At 40.6% G+C, this 19,210-nt stretch overlaps 1 protein-coding gene across 2 annotated transcripts in view; it reads right to left on the bottom strand.

The window, feature by feature from the left end:
* The window catches only part of DENND5B (DENN domain containing 5B), a 751,805-nt gene that overhangs the window by 306,323 nt on the left and 426,272 nt on the right, over positions 1-19,210 (bottom strand). For both annotated transcript variants that reach the window (XM_086952789.1, XM_086952788.1), the window contains one exon: positions 16,229-16,381. In XM_086952789.1, coding sequence (XP_086808915.1) covers positions 16,229-16,381 — 153 coding nt within the window. The remainder of the gene's footprint in view (positions 1-16,228; positions 16,382-19,210) is intronic.

The following is a 19,210-nucleotide window of genomic DNA, read 5'->3' as shown; positions in this document are numbered from 1 at the left end:
CTGCAATAGCCAAACTTCTACCTAATAAGGCGCCTGGCTTAGATAAGCTGCCAGGGGATCTATTTCGGTCCCAACCGAAAATTTGGGCACCATATTTGGTTGTCTTATTTAATGTAATACTAAAGGGAATGGACCCGCCTGATACCTGGCTTGGAGCGGAAATAGTCCCTGTCCACAAAAAAGGCTGTCAATTAATCCCGTCTAATTATAAGCCCAGCAGCTTGATCGACACCACGCAAAAGCTGATGGGCAGGATTATTTTAGATAGAATTCAGGGGTGGATTGACGAAAACGACACTTTGAGTATTCTCCAGGCTGGATTCAGGATGGGCATCTCAACTATAGACCAAATATTTAGACTCCAGACACTATTTTGGAAAACGGTAAGAGTGGAGGGTGGCAGCCTCTACCTTATCTTTGTCGACCTGCGGGCCGCATTTGATCTAGTGCCGAGGGATAAGTTGTGGAGAGTACTAGTAGATTTGGGTCTACCCATTTACTTATTGGATAATTACGCTCAAGTCAGGTGTGGGAAGCATGGTGAATTGTCGGCTTGCTTCCCTGTGAAGAAGGGGGTACGCCAGGGGTGTGTCCTGGCCCCAACCCTATTTTGTCTCTATATAAATGGGCTAGTAGATAATCTACTTAGAGTAAAGGACAATGATGCCCCTCGGCTAGCATCCGGGCGGGTGCCCGCTTTGATGTTTGCGGATGACACTCTGTTGTTGTCCAAAACATCAACGGGCATCCAACGCACCCTGGATGGATTCGCAGCATTCTGTGCACTGCGAGATCTAGAGATAAACTTAGACAAGACTAAGTATATCATTTTTAATCCACCTAAACAGACCCGCCCAAATCCACTTTTGAATGGTACGGCTCTGGAAAGAGTCAAGACGTTTGAGTACCTAGGTATTACCTTAACTGAAAATCTCGATTGGGGTTTTCAGACAGCAAAGGCGGCCCTTAGGTTATCCCAAGTGGCGGGTGGAATTGGTAAAGTGCACAGAATCTCAGATTTTAAGCCAGCAGCCCCGGTCGTAGAAATGTATAGACTTCGGGCCAGAAAGCATCTATGTACGGGGCAGAACTATGGGGACATCTACGAATAGCAAGCCTCATGAAGGTGGAACATACCTTCGTGAGGAATTTACTGGGCTTGCAATCAGTACACCGCTTATTCCCTTACGTATGGATCTGGGGCTAGACCCTATAGAGGAGGCAGAAGCAGTACGGCCGCTGCTGTACTGGAAGGGACTATGGTCAGAGCCTTAATTGGTTTCCTACAAAGAAGAATTCATAGAGTTGTGGTCTTCCTTAAAAACAAAGAATATTCCGTGGCTCTTACACATCAGGGCAATTAGTAACAGGATTGGTTTATCTGAGCTGTGGGATAATCCCGAAGAAAGTTGTCCAGGGATATCTAAGGCAGAGCTCTTGAATCATTTTAGGCACCACAATCAATTATCGCTACAGAGATGTACCACCATGGGAAGACTGACGATAGAGTTCCTCCAGGTTAAAATTGAATCTAAAAAGGAGGATTTCCTAGATGTAATCTATCCCCCACTTGCGAGGAAACTATATATGCAGCTTAGAATCTGTAGTCTCCCACTTAGGGCATTTACCTGTAAGTGGGCTAATAGAGAGAATACTGTGTGCCCGGCATGCAATTACAAGTGTGAGGATCTATTCCATGTCTTGTTTTTCTGCCCTGCCTATCAGGCAATAAGGAAATGTTGGCTGATTCCGCTTTGTAGAAATCTAGGCTTCAGGCAGTGTGACCAAGCTTGTAGGGTCCTAAGATATGACACCCATCCCCCTATTGTCTTTGCTGTTTCACGGTTCCTAATTGGTATGTGGCGCAGACGGAACACTTTTCTATAATAATCATGATTTTTTTTATATTCTATTTTGCATACTTGATAACTACCAATGTTTAATCTATTTTTAGGCTCAAATTTTATTGGATATCTTATTTATTGTCTTATTCTTCTGTGCTTGTATGTAAGTATTTTATCTGCACTTTTATGGTCTAACGTGGCCAAAATGAAGTTATCAATGATGATGATAATAAAAAAGAGAGAACAGGACAGAGATATACACACGCCAACACAGAGGCAGAAAGGTGCACACACTCAAGCATGCTAATACATACACACATAGACGTACCTGGGTCTCTGTTCTGTAACTAGTTATGGCAGAATTTTGACTAGGTGCAAAAATAAGACTATTTGCATAGAACACACACCTATATCCTGGCACTAAGTGCTGACTTGCAGACTATTTGATCAGAAGCAGCATTTTTATGATTGACCTTAATGACAAGTGTGTTCCCTGTAAAGGTTTCTGGCAAAGAGAAGAGTCGATCCAGGCCATAACCAGGAAAAAAAAAGGTTCCATTGTAAGTAAATAAATGATAATTTTTGTAGTGTCCTCAGCATTTCACATTGGTCATCTAGTTGCCATAAGATGAAAACTGTTTTGGGCATCACTAGTAACAACACCACATCAAGTGACCAGAGGCATGCGGGCAACTGGAAAGATGTTTATAGTATCGGCTGAACAGGTGTGGGGTGCAGTTTTTACAATGGCCTCATAGTGGGAAATCATCAGAATTTGCTAAGTACCACCAATGAGACTGATTAAATATCACGAATGGACAGGTGACTGTGACCAGGAATACGAACCCGGCACACCACCCAGAACACTCACTGGACTCCAGCAACTCTGACTGAGGACCTCTGGCCAATTCACATGGCGCTGGCACACAGCCATGGTACCAGAACCTGAGACACACCACAAGGCCTGTATGTGACTGACATAGTAAGAGTGAAATATGTGGCCACAATGTCAAAGTGCTGGCAGGTCACTTGAGACCTTTTTTTCAGGTTTTGTATGTGCAGTCTACCAATAATGAGTAGCTCAAGTGCAGATGTATGCCATACCTTCATTTTTATTTTTTAGATTTTTAGCCAAAAGCCCGTCCAAAAAGTGAATGCGCAAGTTCTAGAAAGTAACGCAATATTGGCTGAAGGCGTCACACATGATGACAAGGAGTTGAGTTTCTCAACAATGACATGTGAAATGAGGAAGGCTCTACATATATCTGGCTCCAAGACAGTAAAGGTCTAATGAATATATATTTATGCACTCTGAGGAGCTACTCACAGTACATTGAAGCCAAACAGATAATTTAATGTACACAGCCAGAGTGGCCAAGCGTGAACAGGACAACCACATGATGGCAAATAATGTGTTTGATGGAAATACTTCAGCCAGTAAAAAGCACCTCTTATTTATACTTACACTTCAACAAGTTATAAAGATGATTAGTATCTTCTTGAGGATGAGTCACTATATGTTGAAGCTTATTTAGTAGAGTTCTCTACTCTCTGGAAGGAATTCACTCAACTTTCATTGCCAATGGGGGTAAATGAGAGGACAGCTGTTTGTGATGAGGCATGTAACACCAATGCCGTGTACACTCATTCACCTTGGAAGCCAAAGAGACCATCTGCGGATTCCCACAAGGATCGTCCCTCAGCCCCATACTCTTCAACACGTACATGATGCCCCTGGCCAACACCACCAGATCGCAGGGACTCAACACTATCTCCTATGCCGACAACACTCAGCTCATCCTCTCATTGTCACTAGACCCCTACACCACCAGAACCAACTTCCACAAATGTATGATGAAGGTCGCCAAGTGGATAAAAGACAACTGTCTCAGGCTCAACTCGGACACAATGGAAGGCCTCATCTATGGGAACACTACCTTACCATGGAATGATACCTGGTGGCCTGCTGAATCCTGCCCTTCTCAAACCCCTACAAACAACGCCTGTAACCTCGACTTCATCTTGGACTGCAAGTTATCTATGCAGAAACAGGTAAAAGCAGTATCGTCGACCTGCTTCCACACACTGTGCATGCTCCATAAGATCTTCATGTGGCTCCCAATAGACACCAGAAAGACAGCCAGTCAAGCCCTAGTCACCAGCAGGCTGGATTACAGTAACACTCTTTACTTAGGAATCACTGCACGCCTCCTGAAGAGACTACAGACAATACAAAACGTAGTGGTAAGACTCATCCTTGACCTTCCCAGACAGATTCACTTCACCCGGCTCCCGATCCAGAAGAGATGCCAGTTCAAATTGCTGACCCACACATATAAAGCCCTGCACGACGAAAGACCAGCATACATCAACAAACAAATGAACTTCCACCAACAAATGAGACACCTGCTATCCGCCGTCCTTTTCCTCGCAGACACCTCCCAGATCTGCCGATCCAATAGCGTAGGACACTCCTTCTCTCACCTGGAGGTCAAAGCCTGGAACAATCTTCTCCTGCACCTCAGGAATGAAGAATCACTCCAGGAATTCAGAAAAAGACTCAAGGCATAGTTGTTCGAATTAACAGAGCACTACGAAGCAGCTAGCAACTCCAGCGCCTTGAGACCCTCACTAGGGATTTGCAGCGCTTTATAAATCTGGATTGATTACACTCCTTAAAGGCAAACTGTAGTGCATGCTATATGTTTCCCACTAGAAAATGTAAGACTGCATATTAGGACAACAAGACTACAGAATGCAGGGACCTAGTCGATCTACATCATCAGAAACTGTTGGCCTAATTCCTAGCTAGCTCACAGTGACTCGCTCAAATCGCTAATCCTTCTGGGATAACAGGTGACTTTGGCAACCTCAAACTTAACACTATAATCCCCAAGGGAATCGTGGAAACAGCTCTAACCCGTTTAGTTACTTACTCATGAATGCCCTTAGTAAAACACATGGAGAATATGAATAGTGTTCAATGGATTTATTGAAACAATCATAATCTTGCATTGAAAGAATGTGCTGCGATTATTAGGCACATAGAACAAAGCAAAGTAACCAGCATTGTGAACATGGTGAAAAGAATTAACAGTCCAACCATGGCAGTATGAGTTTTAAAAATCCCTACCTGGCTCTACTCCTATACTGAGAGCACAGTGGGTGTAGCCTGTGTCAGATATCTTAGGATAACCTGAGACACCATACCTGCGTTACTTGGTCTGGTGTTGGATTGGCAATCCCTCTCTGCAGGATCAGCATGGCAGAGCTGTATGCCGAACACAAAAGTCATCCCAGGACTGTTGTGGCTGGAGTGCCCCCTCTGCCCCACTAAGGGACAGTGCACTCTTTATAAAATAAAACTGCTGTGTTAGTGATACAGCTCTGATGTGTCTAGATGTTAGAAGCTGCCTCCGAGCGGACAACGCATGTACTAGGATATCTCGTTCTATGTTACAAGCCTTGAACAAAGAGTACAGATTGTGCAGCAAGAAAGGCTTTCTAAAGATAAATAGCATGTGCAGCCTTATTGAGAATCATGTAGGGAAAATGAACTATGTAAAAGATAACGGGACTAAAACGAAGTCTGCTAAAATGTGTAAAATACAAAAATAAAGAAGAACCAAAGTGGGCCCAAAAGGGCTTCACCACACCCCAAAACAAGATGTCGGGATAGGTACAAGAGACATTAAAAAAATAAGATATTAAACATGTTTACCTGTACATCCCCTCTAGTATGGCTGCAGAATTCAGAATAAAACCAAAAAATAAAAATTGCATGAACAAAAAAAAAAACAGCAGCCAGGCTCCGATTAAGTAGACCGAACCGGAATCCCCATGTGGAATTCCACTCCTTACTGTTCTATGTTGGGCAGTGATCCAGCACCCAGATTTACCGGCTGGAAGATTGCTTTGGGAAAGGGCTGTACCCTTTGCCAAGCCACATGGTAGCATGTAATTTCCCCCCAAGCTAGAGGACATCTTGCCCTTTTATTCCCCACTCTACCCACCTTGATTCCATTTGCCACTCTAATGCACTCGTAGGCATTTACCATCTGCTCACCGAAGATGGTAAATGTTTACGTTAAACCCCACAGAATCGGGAATTGTATGTGGAGTACCAGTTGGAAGCTCCATACTGTAATTCTGGATTCTGTGGGGTCTAGCTTGTAACAGCAGGAATTCATGCGGAGGTTGCAACCGAAATTGGTAGTTCAGGAAGCTGGAAATCCCTGCATGGAATTCTCCATTACATGTGATCGGGCCCATAGTAGGTTCCAATTTACAAAAATGTGTAGACAAAACAAGAGACTAAGCATGTGCACAGATCACTTTCAGGAAATGGGAGCGGTCAGGATCGATATGTGCAATACCATTTGTACTTCGCTTAACTATTTATTAAGAATCTTTTCAGGCTCCCACCACATGGTGACATCAAGTTCGCTCAAAAACAAGAATGAATGAGCTGAATTTTTAAAATCGTAAACAGCTGCTCCAAAGGGCGCCAGCAGAATAATTAGAGACACTGTTGCATTAGTGAGGTGAACAACCAAGTCTTCAGGATCTTCTGAAAATGATTCTCCAGTTTGATGGAACAAATAACAAAAGGGAGTTCATTCTAGACTTTGGCTGCTAGGAAGGGGTATGACCTTCCTCCCATTCTTTGCCATTTAAACTTTGGGATTTTAAATAATAAAGCTTTACTTGATCTTAGAAGTCTATGTCGAGAATGATAAAGAAAGATGTCCTAGAGATAAGTTGGACCATTGCTATACTATGCTTTGTATGCCAACACTAGAGCTTTAAACTGAATGCGTTTAATGATTGGTAATTAAAGCAGCTGAAATAGGAATAATACAAAGGGAAATCGATAGACATTAACTGCTCCCTTATGTAAGAATATATACCAGAAACTAGGTAGGAGCTAAAGCACTCTGACTACTTAAAGAGTGGCAAAACCCTAGCGAGACAATATTGAAAAAACAAATGGACGGAACATTTTCTTCCACAAAATAGTGGCATGCTTCATGTTGGATCGAATACCTACCTAGGAAAAACATTTCAAGCACCCTCAAAATCGAGACCACCATGGTGGTAATATCTTAACCACAGTGGTACGGAATTGCCTATGATTAAGTATGCCACAATTCTGAGGGCAAGGCTTTTCCATCAATTTCTTTCAATAATGTCTAATTACGGTTTTGGCACTCTTAAGTAATTGTAGAGCTTTAGCAAATACAATATTTCTGGCGTGTATTGATATTGTTTTGGCAGATATATGGTGGGCACTGAATTCTTCTCTCTCTCTTATTGTGATAGTCCCTTATGAAACAAGACCTCACAAAGGAAAAAAGTTGAACGTAACTGGTGACAAATGTTTTGAAGGTGTCAGTAAGTTTACCGATGTTGCTCATGTACAAGCTATGTCCTTCCCTTTCTGTCCCTTTGTCATATTTTCTATTATAAAAAGTGCATAAGTGATGATGCGTTTTTCTACATATTTCCATTTTTAGTTGATTTTTTACAATAAAGTGCTGATCATTTCCCAATGATGATTTATGGTCGTGTTTTCATTCCAGTGACAAAGTTGAGCTACATTACTTAGGTATACATTTTTTTTGTGTCTCAATGTTATGTGTTCATACTTTTCTTTTTAGCACAATTACTATCCGAATCACTCTATGGGCTGTGAGAAGATACTTCAGTTTTTAAAGCGGTTGTTGTTTGCAGCTCTTTCTTTCTTCAGTGTTTCTATAATCAAATCAATTTTTCCATTTGTGAGCCTATAGTTTGCCTTATTACAACAGGAAAATATATTGGTTAGTCTTTACTATTTCTTGTTAGGAATTTTCATAAAACACAGAAATGTGAAAAATATTTTCAGGAATAGTGTTCTTCATTTCTATTACCATACCCAACACTCCACAGCAGTGGTTCTTAACTTTTGACTTCTATTGATCCCCACTAAATCCTTACAGAAATCTGGAACCCCCACTGAGTCATTATTGGAGTCTTGGGATCCCCACTGAGTCATTATTAGAATGCAGGGACCCTGCCCTAAGCAATTTCACTGCGAAGAAAATACACAAAAATACAGAAACAAGCATTCAACACACAAATGCACAAATGATGAAATATTGTTTTCAGTTCACAAACATAAACAAAATCTACATTTTAATTTTATTGGTAAGGTTGGAGCTTTTCTAAATTCAATTGAGGCCACCCTTTGTCCATAATATATTCTGTCTGATGGACTTGCACTGCTCCCACGAAACAATCTGAGGATACCAACGTAAAGTTTCAATTCCAATTTCAAATTAATTCACATTTACAGAGCGTTTTATAATATTCTGTTTAAAATATTGCTTCTTTATTTATGTACACCAAATGAATCGGTTAATATTATAAAATTTCCTAAGCAGTCCTGGACCTCCTGAGTAGGTGTTGTGGACCTCTAGAGGTCCTCGGACCACAGGTTAAGAACGGCTGCTCTATAGTGTACCACTTTAGTCATATTTCATATCAATCCTATCCTTTCAATAAGTCTTAGATTCTGCAATGCGACTCCTGACTTCTTCACCCCCCTGGCAATCGACTCCAATCACTACATCTTCCTAGGAGACCTGAACTTCCACCTCGAAGACCCCAAAGACACCAACTCCGCCACCCTCCTGGAGAGCATGAGCAACATTGGTCTCTCACAGCTGATCCCCACACACACACACATCGGAGGACACACTCTGGACCCTATCTTCTCCTCCAGTGACAGAATCTAGTTTTCCCACACAACTGAACTGATCTGGACAGACCACAGCATCGTACACTTCACCCTCACCGGCTCCCCAGAACCCTCAATCAGACCACCCACCCGACCCTGCCGAAAGTGAAACATAGTCACAAAACCCCTCTAGACCTCTGCCCTCAAAATAACCAGGCTTGACCCCGCTCCAACAACCTTGAATTCAAAGCCCACAACTTTTCAAACTGGATCTCCGCCGCCGCGCACACAATCCGGCAAGAGACCTGCTAAGCACGTCAGCTGGTTCTCTCCCAAAAACACAAGCCCTCAAACGCTACTGCAAGAAACTAGAGAGACGGTGGAGCTCCACCAAGAACCCATTCAACCTCAGCTCATTCAGATCTGAACTCAGCAATTACCACCACTACCTCAGGGAGACCAAGAAAACGTCCTCACCAACAGCATCCACGCCAAAGAGCTCTTCATCATTGTCAGAGAGTTCTCCTGCCCAGCAGCAACTGAAAACTCGATTTACCCCTCCCAAACACTACTACTGCATCTATGAAAGATGAAAACATTTAGAGGGATATATTTTTATCAGGTAAAGTACAGAATCTCATCAAATGACTTTTTGAGGTGATCTATTCAGAAACAGTAGATATACAAACCATGCAAACTATTTTGAAGCAACTGTTTTTTGTACTTTATAGATGTGTATACTGTTTCAGGTTCAATATTTTCTTCCAGGTTTAAAGAGATCAAAAGAAGCCGAAGGATTGATGATAAACTATTATTTGATACACTTAAACAAGGTGTTTTCCTTCCTCAAATGTTTTAACTGCAACAAAGTCAAAAAGGTAATATATGCAAACGTTCAACAACAGTAAAGTATACAAAACAGTGATGGATGGAATGCTTGAATTAATCTCAGCTGCTCGTAATTACTCAAGCTGCATCCCAATCCATCACCATTTTGCACACCATGCCACCTCAGTTTGAACCCAGCTATATACAAATCATTCTTGACCCTGTTCCACTGGGATCAGTCCAGATCCAACTGCCAGCAAGGTCCTCCCAGAAACAGAACACAAGAAACCCAGGACAGGTTTTGTCCTAGTTATGGGAAAAAAATAGCCAGGTATAGTTTGGTTCGAGTGACACAGTGTGTGCATGGGTAGTTCGGGCTGGACTGTTCCAACGAGGAACAGAGTCAAGACTGATTTGTATATGGCTGGGTCCAAACTGAGATGGCATGGTGGGCGGAAAAAAATCAATATTTTAGAATGCAGTACGAGCAATTGACAGTGGCTGAGATTAATTCAAGTATTCCATCCATCACCTTGTTGTTTTTCCAACGATCAACAACAGGCAGGAAAATCAAGGCAAGGATTGTGTGATAAGTTGTTCAACAAAGTCTAGCCATCTGAAAGAATAGTGTCAAGTAAAGCAGTGGTTTCCAAACCCTTTAAAACCATAACCCAGTTTTTGGGATGATAAATGTTTGCGACCCACCTACCTTTAATAGACAAGAGCAGGGGTGATTTTTAATGTACGTAAACAGTCATTTACAGACCGCACATTTTAATTTAAAATTACCACTATCTTTGCACAGACACACAGTTCTCCTGATAAAACTATATAGCACTTAAAAAATAATGTGTGGAAATGGAGTTTCTGTGAATATGTATCATTTATGCATCATCAATTAACCTGTTGCGTGCTTGCGTTAGCCATTGGCTGATGCGAGCACTACCTCTGGAGTGCTGTGCACGACCAACGGCAGACGAAGCCCCACCCAATACGTGGAACGCCCGGAATGTCCGCAGCGGTAAGCGGGTTAAAGTGGCTTTATTTGTTTTGATCCTATAAAAACCGCTATTTCCAGCACTCTTCAGAATTGCAAACAAACGTACATCATTTCTGCTTTCCTAATAGGTGAATGCACACAGTTAGTTTACAGGTAGCAAAAAAATGACATCCTAAAACTGTCACGTAATTCACTTTAAAAACTCCTTTCCCTTTGCAGACAGAGAAAGAAAAGTAAACACCAAGCCCATATTAGAAGAATAAGAAGTGACTTGTTAGAAGACATAGCCTGACATTTGGTCCCCTGTCAGTGAAGCGCTGCAAATGTGACAATATAAAGAAATTTTAAAGGCATTTATATATATTGCTCAGACTTCCTAACCCACCAAAAATCGGCACGCAACCCACAGTCAGGAAACACTGATGCAAAGGTTTATGAAAACGAACAATACAAATGATGTTCTTTATCTAATGAAGCAGTTGTACGTCATCATAACACAGAAGCAATTCTTGAGGAAAATATGCACTATAAGAATGATAGGATTAGCAATCTTGTAAACACATAACGAGCATATTTGGCACAAATTACTTGACACTCAGGGTTGTAGGAGATTGTGAGGAGAAAAATGCAAGCAGTTTATACAACCTCTTTCCATCAAAACGGTTTCCTCTCAAATTTGTCACCTTCAATTTTATTGACAAAGCTGGCAGACTTAAACCGGTGAAAATCGTAGTGTGGCATATTTGTGTTCCCAAAACGTTTTAATTTTTAGGTGAATTGTATTCTCCTCTCCCCCTTTTTCAGTCCTTTTTTATGGGGGTTGGGTGTCCTTCGTGAGCTCCATTCTTTCATCCACCTCTTGTTCTCATACCAGCTTGCCCTTCATCCTTTCATTTTTAGGTCGAGCCTAGCGTAACGCGCATTCGCTGTTCTAAGGGAGGCTTCTTGTGAGCAGTCTAAACTTCTCGGAGTGGGTCTGACTCCTCCCACACATTGGATTGGCCTTTGCGTGTGCCTTTCAATAATGAATCAGAAAAGGGGGTGGTGATGAACAGAGTGTCTGAATTAAGCAGACCACTCTTACCCAGTCCAAAGATCAGGGCTTGATCCATCACCGTTATTTAGCTCACTGCACCATCCCAGCTCAGAACCTGGCTATATGCAAATCAGTCTGACCCTGGCCCAGTGCATCATGGGAACAGGGCAGACTAAACTACCAAGCCAATTCTTCACCGGAAAGGAGACAAGCTTCCGGGGACCGGTTTCTGGCATTTCAGCCGTCGTCGGCCCGGCTTGCTTGAATCCTGATGGTGCAGTGAGCAAGGGACTCATGTCTGAGTATACCCTGCCACACCTATAGTGGCCAAAAACGATTCAGAAAAGGGGGTGGTGATGAACAGAGTGTCTGAATTATGCAGACCACTCTTACCCAGTCCAAAGATCAGGGCTTGATCCATCACCGTTATTTAGCTCACTGCACATCCCAGCTCAGAACCTGGCTATATGTTTCAATAATGAAAGCACGTAAATGGCCAAAGGCGGATGCATGTCCAACCTCTTCTAGAAAGCTTCACTCCCATGGCGTTTTGCTCTCGGAGCGAGCAGCGGCATGCAGGGTGGCTAGCTGCATTCCTCGTCGTGGATCAGATTACTAATTAAACACAGCACGGTCGCTTTCACTTTAGCAGCTGCGCTTGTTGTTTTGTGTGGGCTTGTTTTAATTACTTGGAACACAGTGTGCGTTTAGCTGGGATAAGCAGTCAGCAACCGGAAGAATAAGAACTACAATGACCAAGATACTTTTCTTGAACACTGAAAAGCTATGCTGCTTCTGGGCTCCTACTAATCAAGAGAACATTAATCTGCACCAAAATCAACACATAAATTGAACAGAAGAAAGCCGAGAGTGCAGTCATTTGCTGAGGCTCCTGCAACTCGCCCGTCACTTTGCCGAAAGAAGTCCTGCTGAGGGTTCAAAATTACAAGTGAGACGCTTTTTAGTTTGCGCATGCTTAAGCGTAAACCAGAATACGGAATTAATCTGTTCCTTACAGTCCGTGTAGAACGAGCCTTCTCTCTTTTATAAAACTAAAATGTCAACTTAATTTTCCTAAGTACATTTTGAAGTAATGCAAACGGAGATGGCAATGTGATATAAACCGTACAGCGCAAGCGCGACCGCATAGTTTTCATATTTGCTTGGGAAAATATTTGTCGGTCATTTTCCAACTCTCTCTCTGAGTCGGAATACATATCCAGTGGCTACACTGTATACTAGAGAGATGCACGCCAGCAATTCAATCAACCCTGCCCTGCTCGGGGGTGAAGAAGTTAGAGATCTTGTAAGCACTGACTGACGCTTTTGAAGATTCAAATAAATAAATAAATGAAACTTAAGCACTGAAGCCATTTTTTCCATTTGTTCAGTTTTCTAAATCAAACTTCTGCTTTGTTCTTCTGGTGATAATACCACATGTAAATATTAGGAATAAGAATGCGTGATTAGATAGATGTTTTATCAAAACCTCTTTTTAGGTTGCAACTTTATTTACAAATAGAATTGTTCTTACAAAAAGAGAATTTTTTTAGAAATGCATCTTCTGTAGATATAACAAACTTTTGTTATTAAATATGTCCAGTCAGCAGGTGACTTTATAAAAGTGTATGAGGTTGATGATGTTTTATATACATGTGATGAACACGGTCAGAACAGGTCAACAATGGCTTTAATATTGAATAGAAGATACCTACTGTACATATTAGGATTGTATGAGTGTATGAGTGTATGCTTTTAAATTGGAAATTTGTAAATAATATTGTAAATATAATGTATATTTTGTACCTATTTGTAGCCCTGAAGAAGTCCTTTCGGACGAAACGCGTTGGCTACAGTTGTGTGAAGAATATGAATAAAGAACATTTATAAAAAGATCTGCTGAATGGATTCTAATTTCTGCTATACTTGCTCATTGTTGATTTTCTATTGTGGAGTGGTGGATCAGTGTTTTCCCTTTTTTTGTTTTTACTAAAAGATGGTTTTCTTTTGTTAAACAATATAGAAATCTCAAAAATTGGCTGCCCGTGTAAACCAGATAAACGCATACCTTTTAAATTAAGGAAGCTCGACCAGCAAAGCAACACACAAAACAAGCATTTGCAATGCAGTATGTCTCGCATTACTAAAAGTTTGAGCTATTGGCATTGCATTATTATTAGCAACGCCTATAGCTCAAACTTTCAGTAATGCGAGACCTATTGCATTGCAAATGCTTGTTGTGCTCCTGTCATTACATGCACTACTCCGCCTTGTATGCACAGCTGCTCCACACATTACTTGTGTACAGACAGCCCTCTATTCCTTTTTGCAGAGCTCAGACCACCTACCTCTTCCTCTCTGCTTTTTTACATTGCACCCAGCCACATGCCTCACAATATTTATAGCAATAAGTAACAGCACAATATTTAACATCATCTCTGGTGGGCCAGAAGTAGATGGTTTCTTTGGGCCACTGTTACTTTACCTCTTCCACAATCACTTTAGGAGTTCCTCAGGGATCTGCACCATTGCCCTGGCTGTTTAATCTTTATGTTCCATTGCTCGATCTCCTTGTCTGTTTCTTTGGCAATTCAATATCTATGCTGATGATACTTTGCTTGTCTGTCATCTTAATGACAGAGTCTCTAAAGTTTAATCCAGGCCAAGTACCAAATGAGGAGAAACTGATTAAGACTAATCTAGATAAAAGCAAAGTCTTGATCACGAGTAGTAGTTCTCATTCACGGTCTACTCATCTATGGCCACATAAACCTTCTCCCTCTCCAGTTAAAAGGGAGGAGCTCAAACCTTGTTTATCACCTCAGCTTGAAATTTCTACAACTGTAAACTGTCAACTGTCTGATCACTGCAAAAACATGATGGCTGTAAGGCTGCTATCTCCGCAGTAATTGACTTACTCCTTCAGTACTGCAATGCACTTTACCTTTGCATCAGCACATGTAATTCATACCACTTTCAATGCCTAATAAATCAGACAGCTAGCTAGAGATGTCAATCTTGTCCCTCATTGTACGAGTGTGAAACCTCTTCTCTCTCTACACTAGCTACAATTCAGGACAGATTAAAGTTAAGATCCATCACATCAGGTACAGATGTTTACAATATACAGCTTATTTTCTGTCCAGTTCGAAAGATATGCTCCAAATTGAGTACTTTGCTCTGCTCAACTTCATCTTTCGAATAGTACCTCATTTCCACACATATGTGTAGCATTCTTTTTCCTCACCAACCTCCAACTTAGGAATTCTCTTCCTAGCATAATAAGTTTCCATTTTTATTTTAATAAGAAACTCAAAATCGTCTTATTTGAAAAACATTTTCTGTGTCTAACATTTTTCCTCTTCTAGTTTCTATCTTCCAAGTGCCATAATACCTTCGCATGAAAGAGCACTAGACAAAAAGCCATTAGAATTAATACCAATAATAACATACTCAAATAAATTATATTGCATCAATAGTGATATAATCAACAATGTAAATGTTAAGTAAATTTAACCCCTTCGATGCGGCCGCTTTTTTTCCCGTGTGCGGCCGTCGGCCGAACACGGGCGGGCCATGACGAACCCCAGCCGTCATCAGCACACGAGCACCGTAGTGCATGACGGCTGGGGTTCGTCACCAGCATGGAAGGGGTTAAGGTAATTGATGTAGTTTGTGATGCCATCTGTCCCATAACGGGTGATGTCAGAGCACTGTATTTGGAGCGTGAATTATGCATTGCTCAACTAACCAACTTTTTTTTCTCTTTGTTTAGTAACCATGCATTTACTTTTTGTTTTTAAAGGGATTTTGAGAGTTTCTACTTTTAACACACGTTAAGTCTTGTAAGCCGAGGAAACAATAAGTAACCATTTACAAAGTTTCATTTGTTGCGTGTACATTCAAACTGATTCCAGTCTGGTATTATTTCCAAGGAAATCATCAGATTTAAGTGGAAATATTCTTTGATAGTTTTAGTGTTTCTCCAAAATGGCGATTCGCCACTCTGGGTTTGTCAGGGCGATGAATTTTGAAAAAAGGAGGTAGTACCACGATTGAGCCATAAAGGCTTTCAGAAACCAGAGGGAAAATCGAAAGAAAAGAAAAAAGATGATTAAGCCACAGTGCTACAGATACAAGGGAACAAATCTATGGAGAAATCTGTGAAAACACTATCCATCTGTCAGAACTCTTGACTCAAGAAAAACTTGGGGAGTTTGTAGATGTACACTTTCAAAGCTTTGCAGTAAGCTAAACTGATTCTGTTGCTAAATAACTATAAAATATGTACTTTCACATCAATAACGATGGGCCACCTCATTTACCCATTTAAAGTTTTATTTTGTTTTGAAGAGACAAATCCCATGAAAGAATTGCAAAGTTTTGCAAATATTGTACATGGATCACTAAGAAGTTCTATGCACCACCGACTGGGAAAAAATATCCATTCCTGCTTCCCACGAAGCCATGATAAAGCACTAAACAAACATAAAAGTGACTATAGAAACTAAAAAAAAAACTGTAGGCAAGGAAAGAGCTATAGAGTTTGTCATGGGAAGATGCATCAGGACTTTGGCAAATAAAATGTTAAATTCAATCGAGTTGGGAAATAAAGCAAAAACAAAATCTTGACCATGTTTCTTTATAGGAATCAGTGTTTCCAAATGATGTACAAAGCAATATATGCTTTATTATACATCTCCTTGTTGCAAAGCAATGTATTATTCAATTACACAAACATTAACAGAGAGAAACAAATTTCAGGCTTTTGTGACATTTGGAAAACATGAATTACACACCTGTTTGACCTGTAGGCCATGGCTCCATATTCTTTCCAGTAAATCGCACAAGCTGGCAATTAGGGTATTCTCCTCCAAACCAGTAATGTTGGCTTCTCCATGTCCAAGCTCCACTGCTTCATGCCCCATTTTTTCTACCAGCATTCTTTTAGTCTTAAATGGCAATAGAAATACTGTTTATCAATGATTAATGTAGATACTGACGCAAGTGTTTATAACTACACACTTTGAATCTGGACTATAATCAGAATTTTGGGAATAAGGTAGGTTTTAGGTTAACAAAGAATCTCAATCGAATTATACAGAACAAGACAAACATAGGCTAATGTATGGGGGAAGGTATCTAATTGGTATCTTTGTTCCCAAGTCAGTACATCACTGGAAAAAGAGAATTAGAATTCAGTTAGAATATACTATGGACTGATTGAGATCGTAATAATACAGGGTTACTATGTAATGTTAGTCTCCCAGATCGTACTTCTCACATTACACTTTTATAAGAAATATGTACAACTAACTTTGTTTGATAATAGCTTACTAAAGCTCTCTTTGAGACAGCCATTCAGGCGGATTATTAACTAATTTCGGCATGTAGAACATGATGGAGAAAATGCAGATAAAGAAAGGTAGATACTTACTTGTATATGGCCCCTTTTTATTTCTTCAGAGTATTATTAGGGATAAAATGAAAATATTCTTAAGATGAGACTAAATAAAAAAACATTTTAGATTTTAACTAATGGGATGCATACTGTTTTTTCAGAACGCCTATGAATTTATTAATTGGTGGTATAAAAATAGACAATTTTATTTTGTCACATTCTCAAGCGGTTTGGAGCTATGGTCTTGATCCTTTATGCAGCAATATGACAAGTGTGTTTTATATTATTGAATTTTTAAAGAGTATGTTTTTATCACTATGGTCAATTTGGTAAAAGTAAAAAAGTTGGTAGTAAACACTTTCCTACAGATGGGGAAAAGCTTATTTAATTTTTTTTCATTTAGAAATTCTTTGTTATGGGTTCTCTGGTATCTGTTATTCTTGTTTTTAGATATTATGGTTGTATAAACGTTATATAATAAACCACTACAGTGAGGTCACATCCAAGCACCTATAATCTGGAGAGCTGTGTATCTCCTATGGTGCTCATCCTACAAGCCCCTGGACAAGAGCAGGTGAGTGTTACGCTCGAATTAAGGGGTACATGGAATTCTGCATCTAAAGCAATCAGCTCTCTTCCCCTGGCAGAAACTGCCAGTTAAATGCAGTGGGGAGCAATCCTCAGGCACTGCGACTGGAGATTGGTGATAATAATGGAAGACATGGCGGGGGAGGCCACTAAAGCAATTTGTGCATTATTCTGCCATCTAGTGGATGGGTCCAGAATTCTCCTTTGCGTTAGTTCTTTTTCAATCTCGCTCTCTTTTTGTTGTTGTTGGGCGTTGACTGTCCCGCCATTTGGTGTCTAATCCAGCCTCTCCGGACATAATACGTCCCTCGTGGAAGCTTCCATGCTTGGTCGCCATCTTCAGATTCATATTTCTTTCTCTTGTGGATTTTGTTTTATTATACAAGCTTTACTTTCTTTGTTCACTTCTGCTCCCTCATCTCTTGGGGAGGCAGGTGGGAAACGTGTGAATCCAGAAAATTCTTCAAACTGCAGAACTACTCCTACAGGTAAGAAACCATTTTGTTTTGCAGCATTAATCTTTTCTGGATTCACATGCTGTGCACTGATTTTGTAGCGCTTTTTTTTGTCCTTGTGGAGGCTGGGTTTGAGAAGAGTTTCAGCTTGTAAATAAATGTTTTAGTACTTTGTCCTACTTGCACTTCCTTGTGCATCTGTCTGTTGATGTAGTAGGGCTTTCTGAACATGTGCACTGATGACCAACTGGATCAAATAGGATATTGTCCAGGAAGGCTATAGTACCTCCTTTCTTACATGCTGAGTGTTCTCTTGGTTTGATCAGTAGTTGAATGTCAGCTGTAGTGTGACATCTGGATTTTCGGAGCAATCCACCTTGTGATGGTGTGTTTTTAACTGGTTTTCCTTTGTTATTACCTGCGAAAGAAAACGTTGTTTTAATTTCCTTACTGGTTTTGTTTTCTCTATATAGTATATGAGCGCTCTTCTGGCATCATGTAGTGCTCTCTCAGCCTGAGTCATTGGCTGTTGGAAGAAACTATGTATTTGTATTGCATGGTGTATGTGAAAATGTGATATCACCTTTGGTAGGAAATGTGGGTCCGTCCTCATGACATTCCTGTTTTTGTGTATTTGGATTTATAGTTCTTGGATGGTTAGCGCTTGCAACTCACTCTTCGTAGAGATGTCATTGTGATGAAAAGGCTGTTTTAAGTGTGACTAATTTCAAAGGGGCCTTGTGAAGTGGTTTCAAAGGGTTTTCTCATGAGTTGGGTTTAAGTTTCATATAGGTGTTAGAGTACACAACTAGGTGGGGTTATTCTTTCTGCCCCTTCTAGAAATCTTATGATCACAGGAGTTTAGAAGAAACTTCTTCTTGTGTGACCCCAAGTGTAGCCCACTATTGCTGCCAAATGTTCATTTAAAGATGCAGAGGTTAACTTGCGGTCTAGTAGGTGTGTGAGGTATTTTATAACTGTGGTGCCTTTTGGATTGTCTTGTAAAAAGCCATATTTGTGACAGCACCTTGAATATTTTTCCCATTTGACTATGCATTTCCTTGTTGTTGATGTTCTTGCTTCTTTGAGTAACACCATTGTCATCTCTAGATGTCCAAACTCTATAAACTCAGGAGCCAAGCTGTGCAGTTCAGCAAGTTTGGTTCTGGGTGAAGAATCTTCCCCCCCTTGCATGGAGAGAAAGTTTTGTAACACTGGTAGTTTCTGCACATTGTTGTAAGCAATCTCTATTAGGAATGAGAACCAGGTTTGTCTCGCCCACTGTGGGGTGAAAGTATTACGGTCAACTATGACTGTATTGTTATGTTTCTTTGTGT

The sequence above is a fragment of the Lissotriton vulgaris genome, chromosome 1_2 (genome assembly GCF_964263255.1).
Source record: "Lissotriton vulgaris chromosome 1_2, aLisVul1.2, whole genome shotgun sequence".
Classification (NCBI taxonomy): Eukaryota; Metazoa; Chordata; class Amphibia; order Caudata; family Salamandridae; genus Lissotriton; species Lissotriton vulgaris.
The sequence above is the reverse complement of the archived record's forward strand: the minus strand, read 5'-3'. Positions and strand labels throughout refer to the sequence as shown.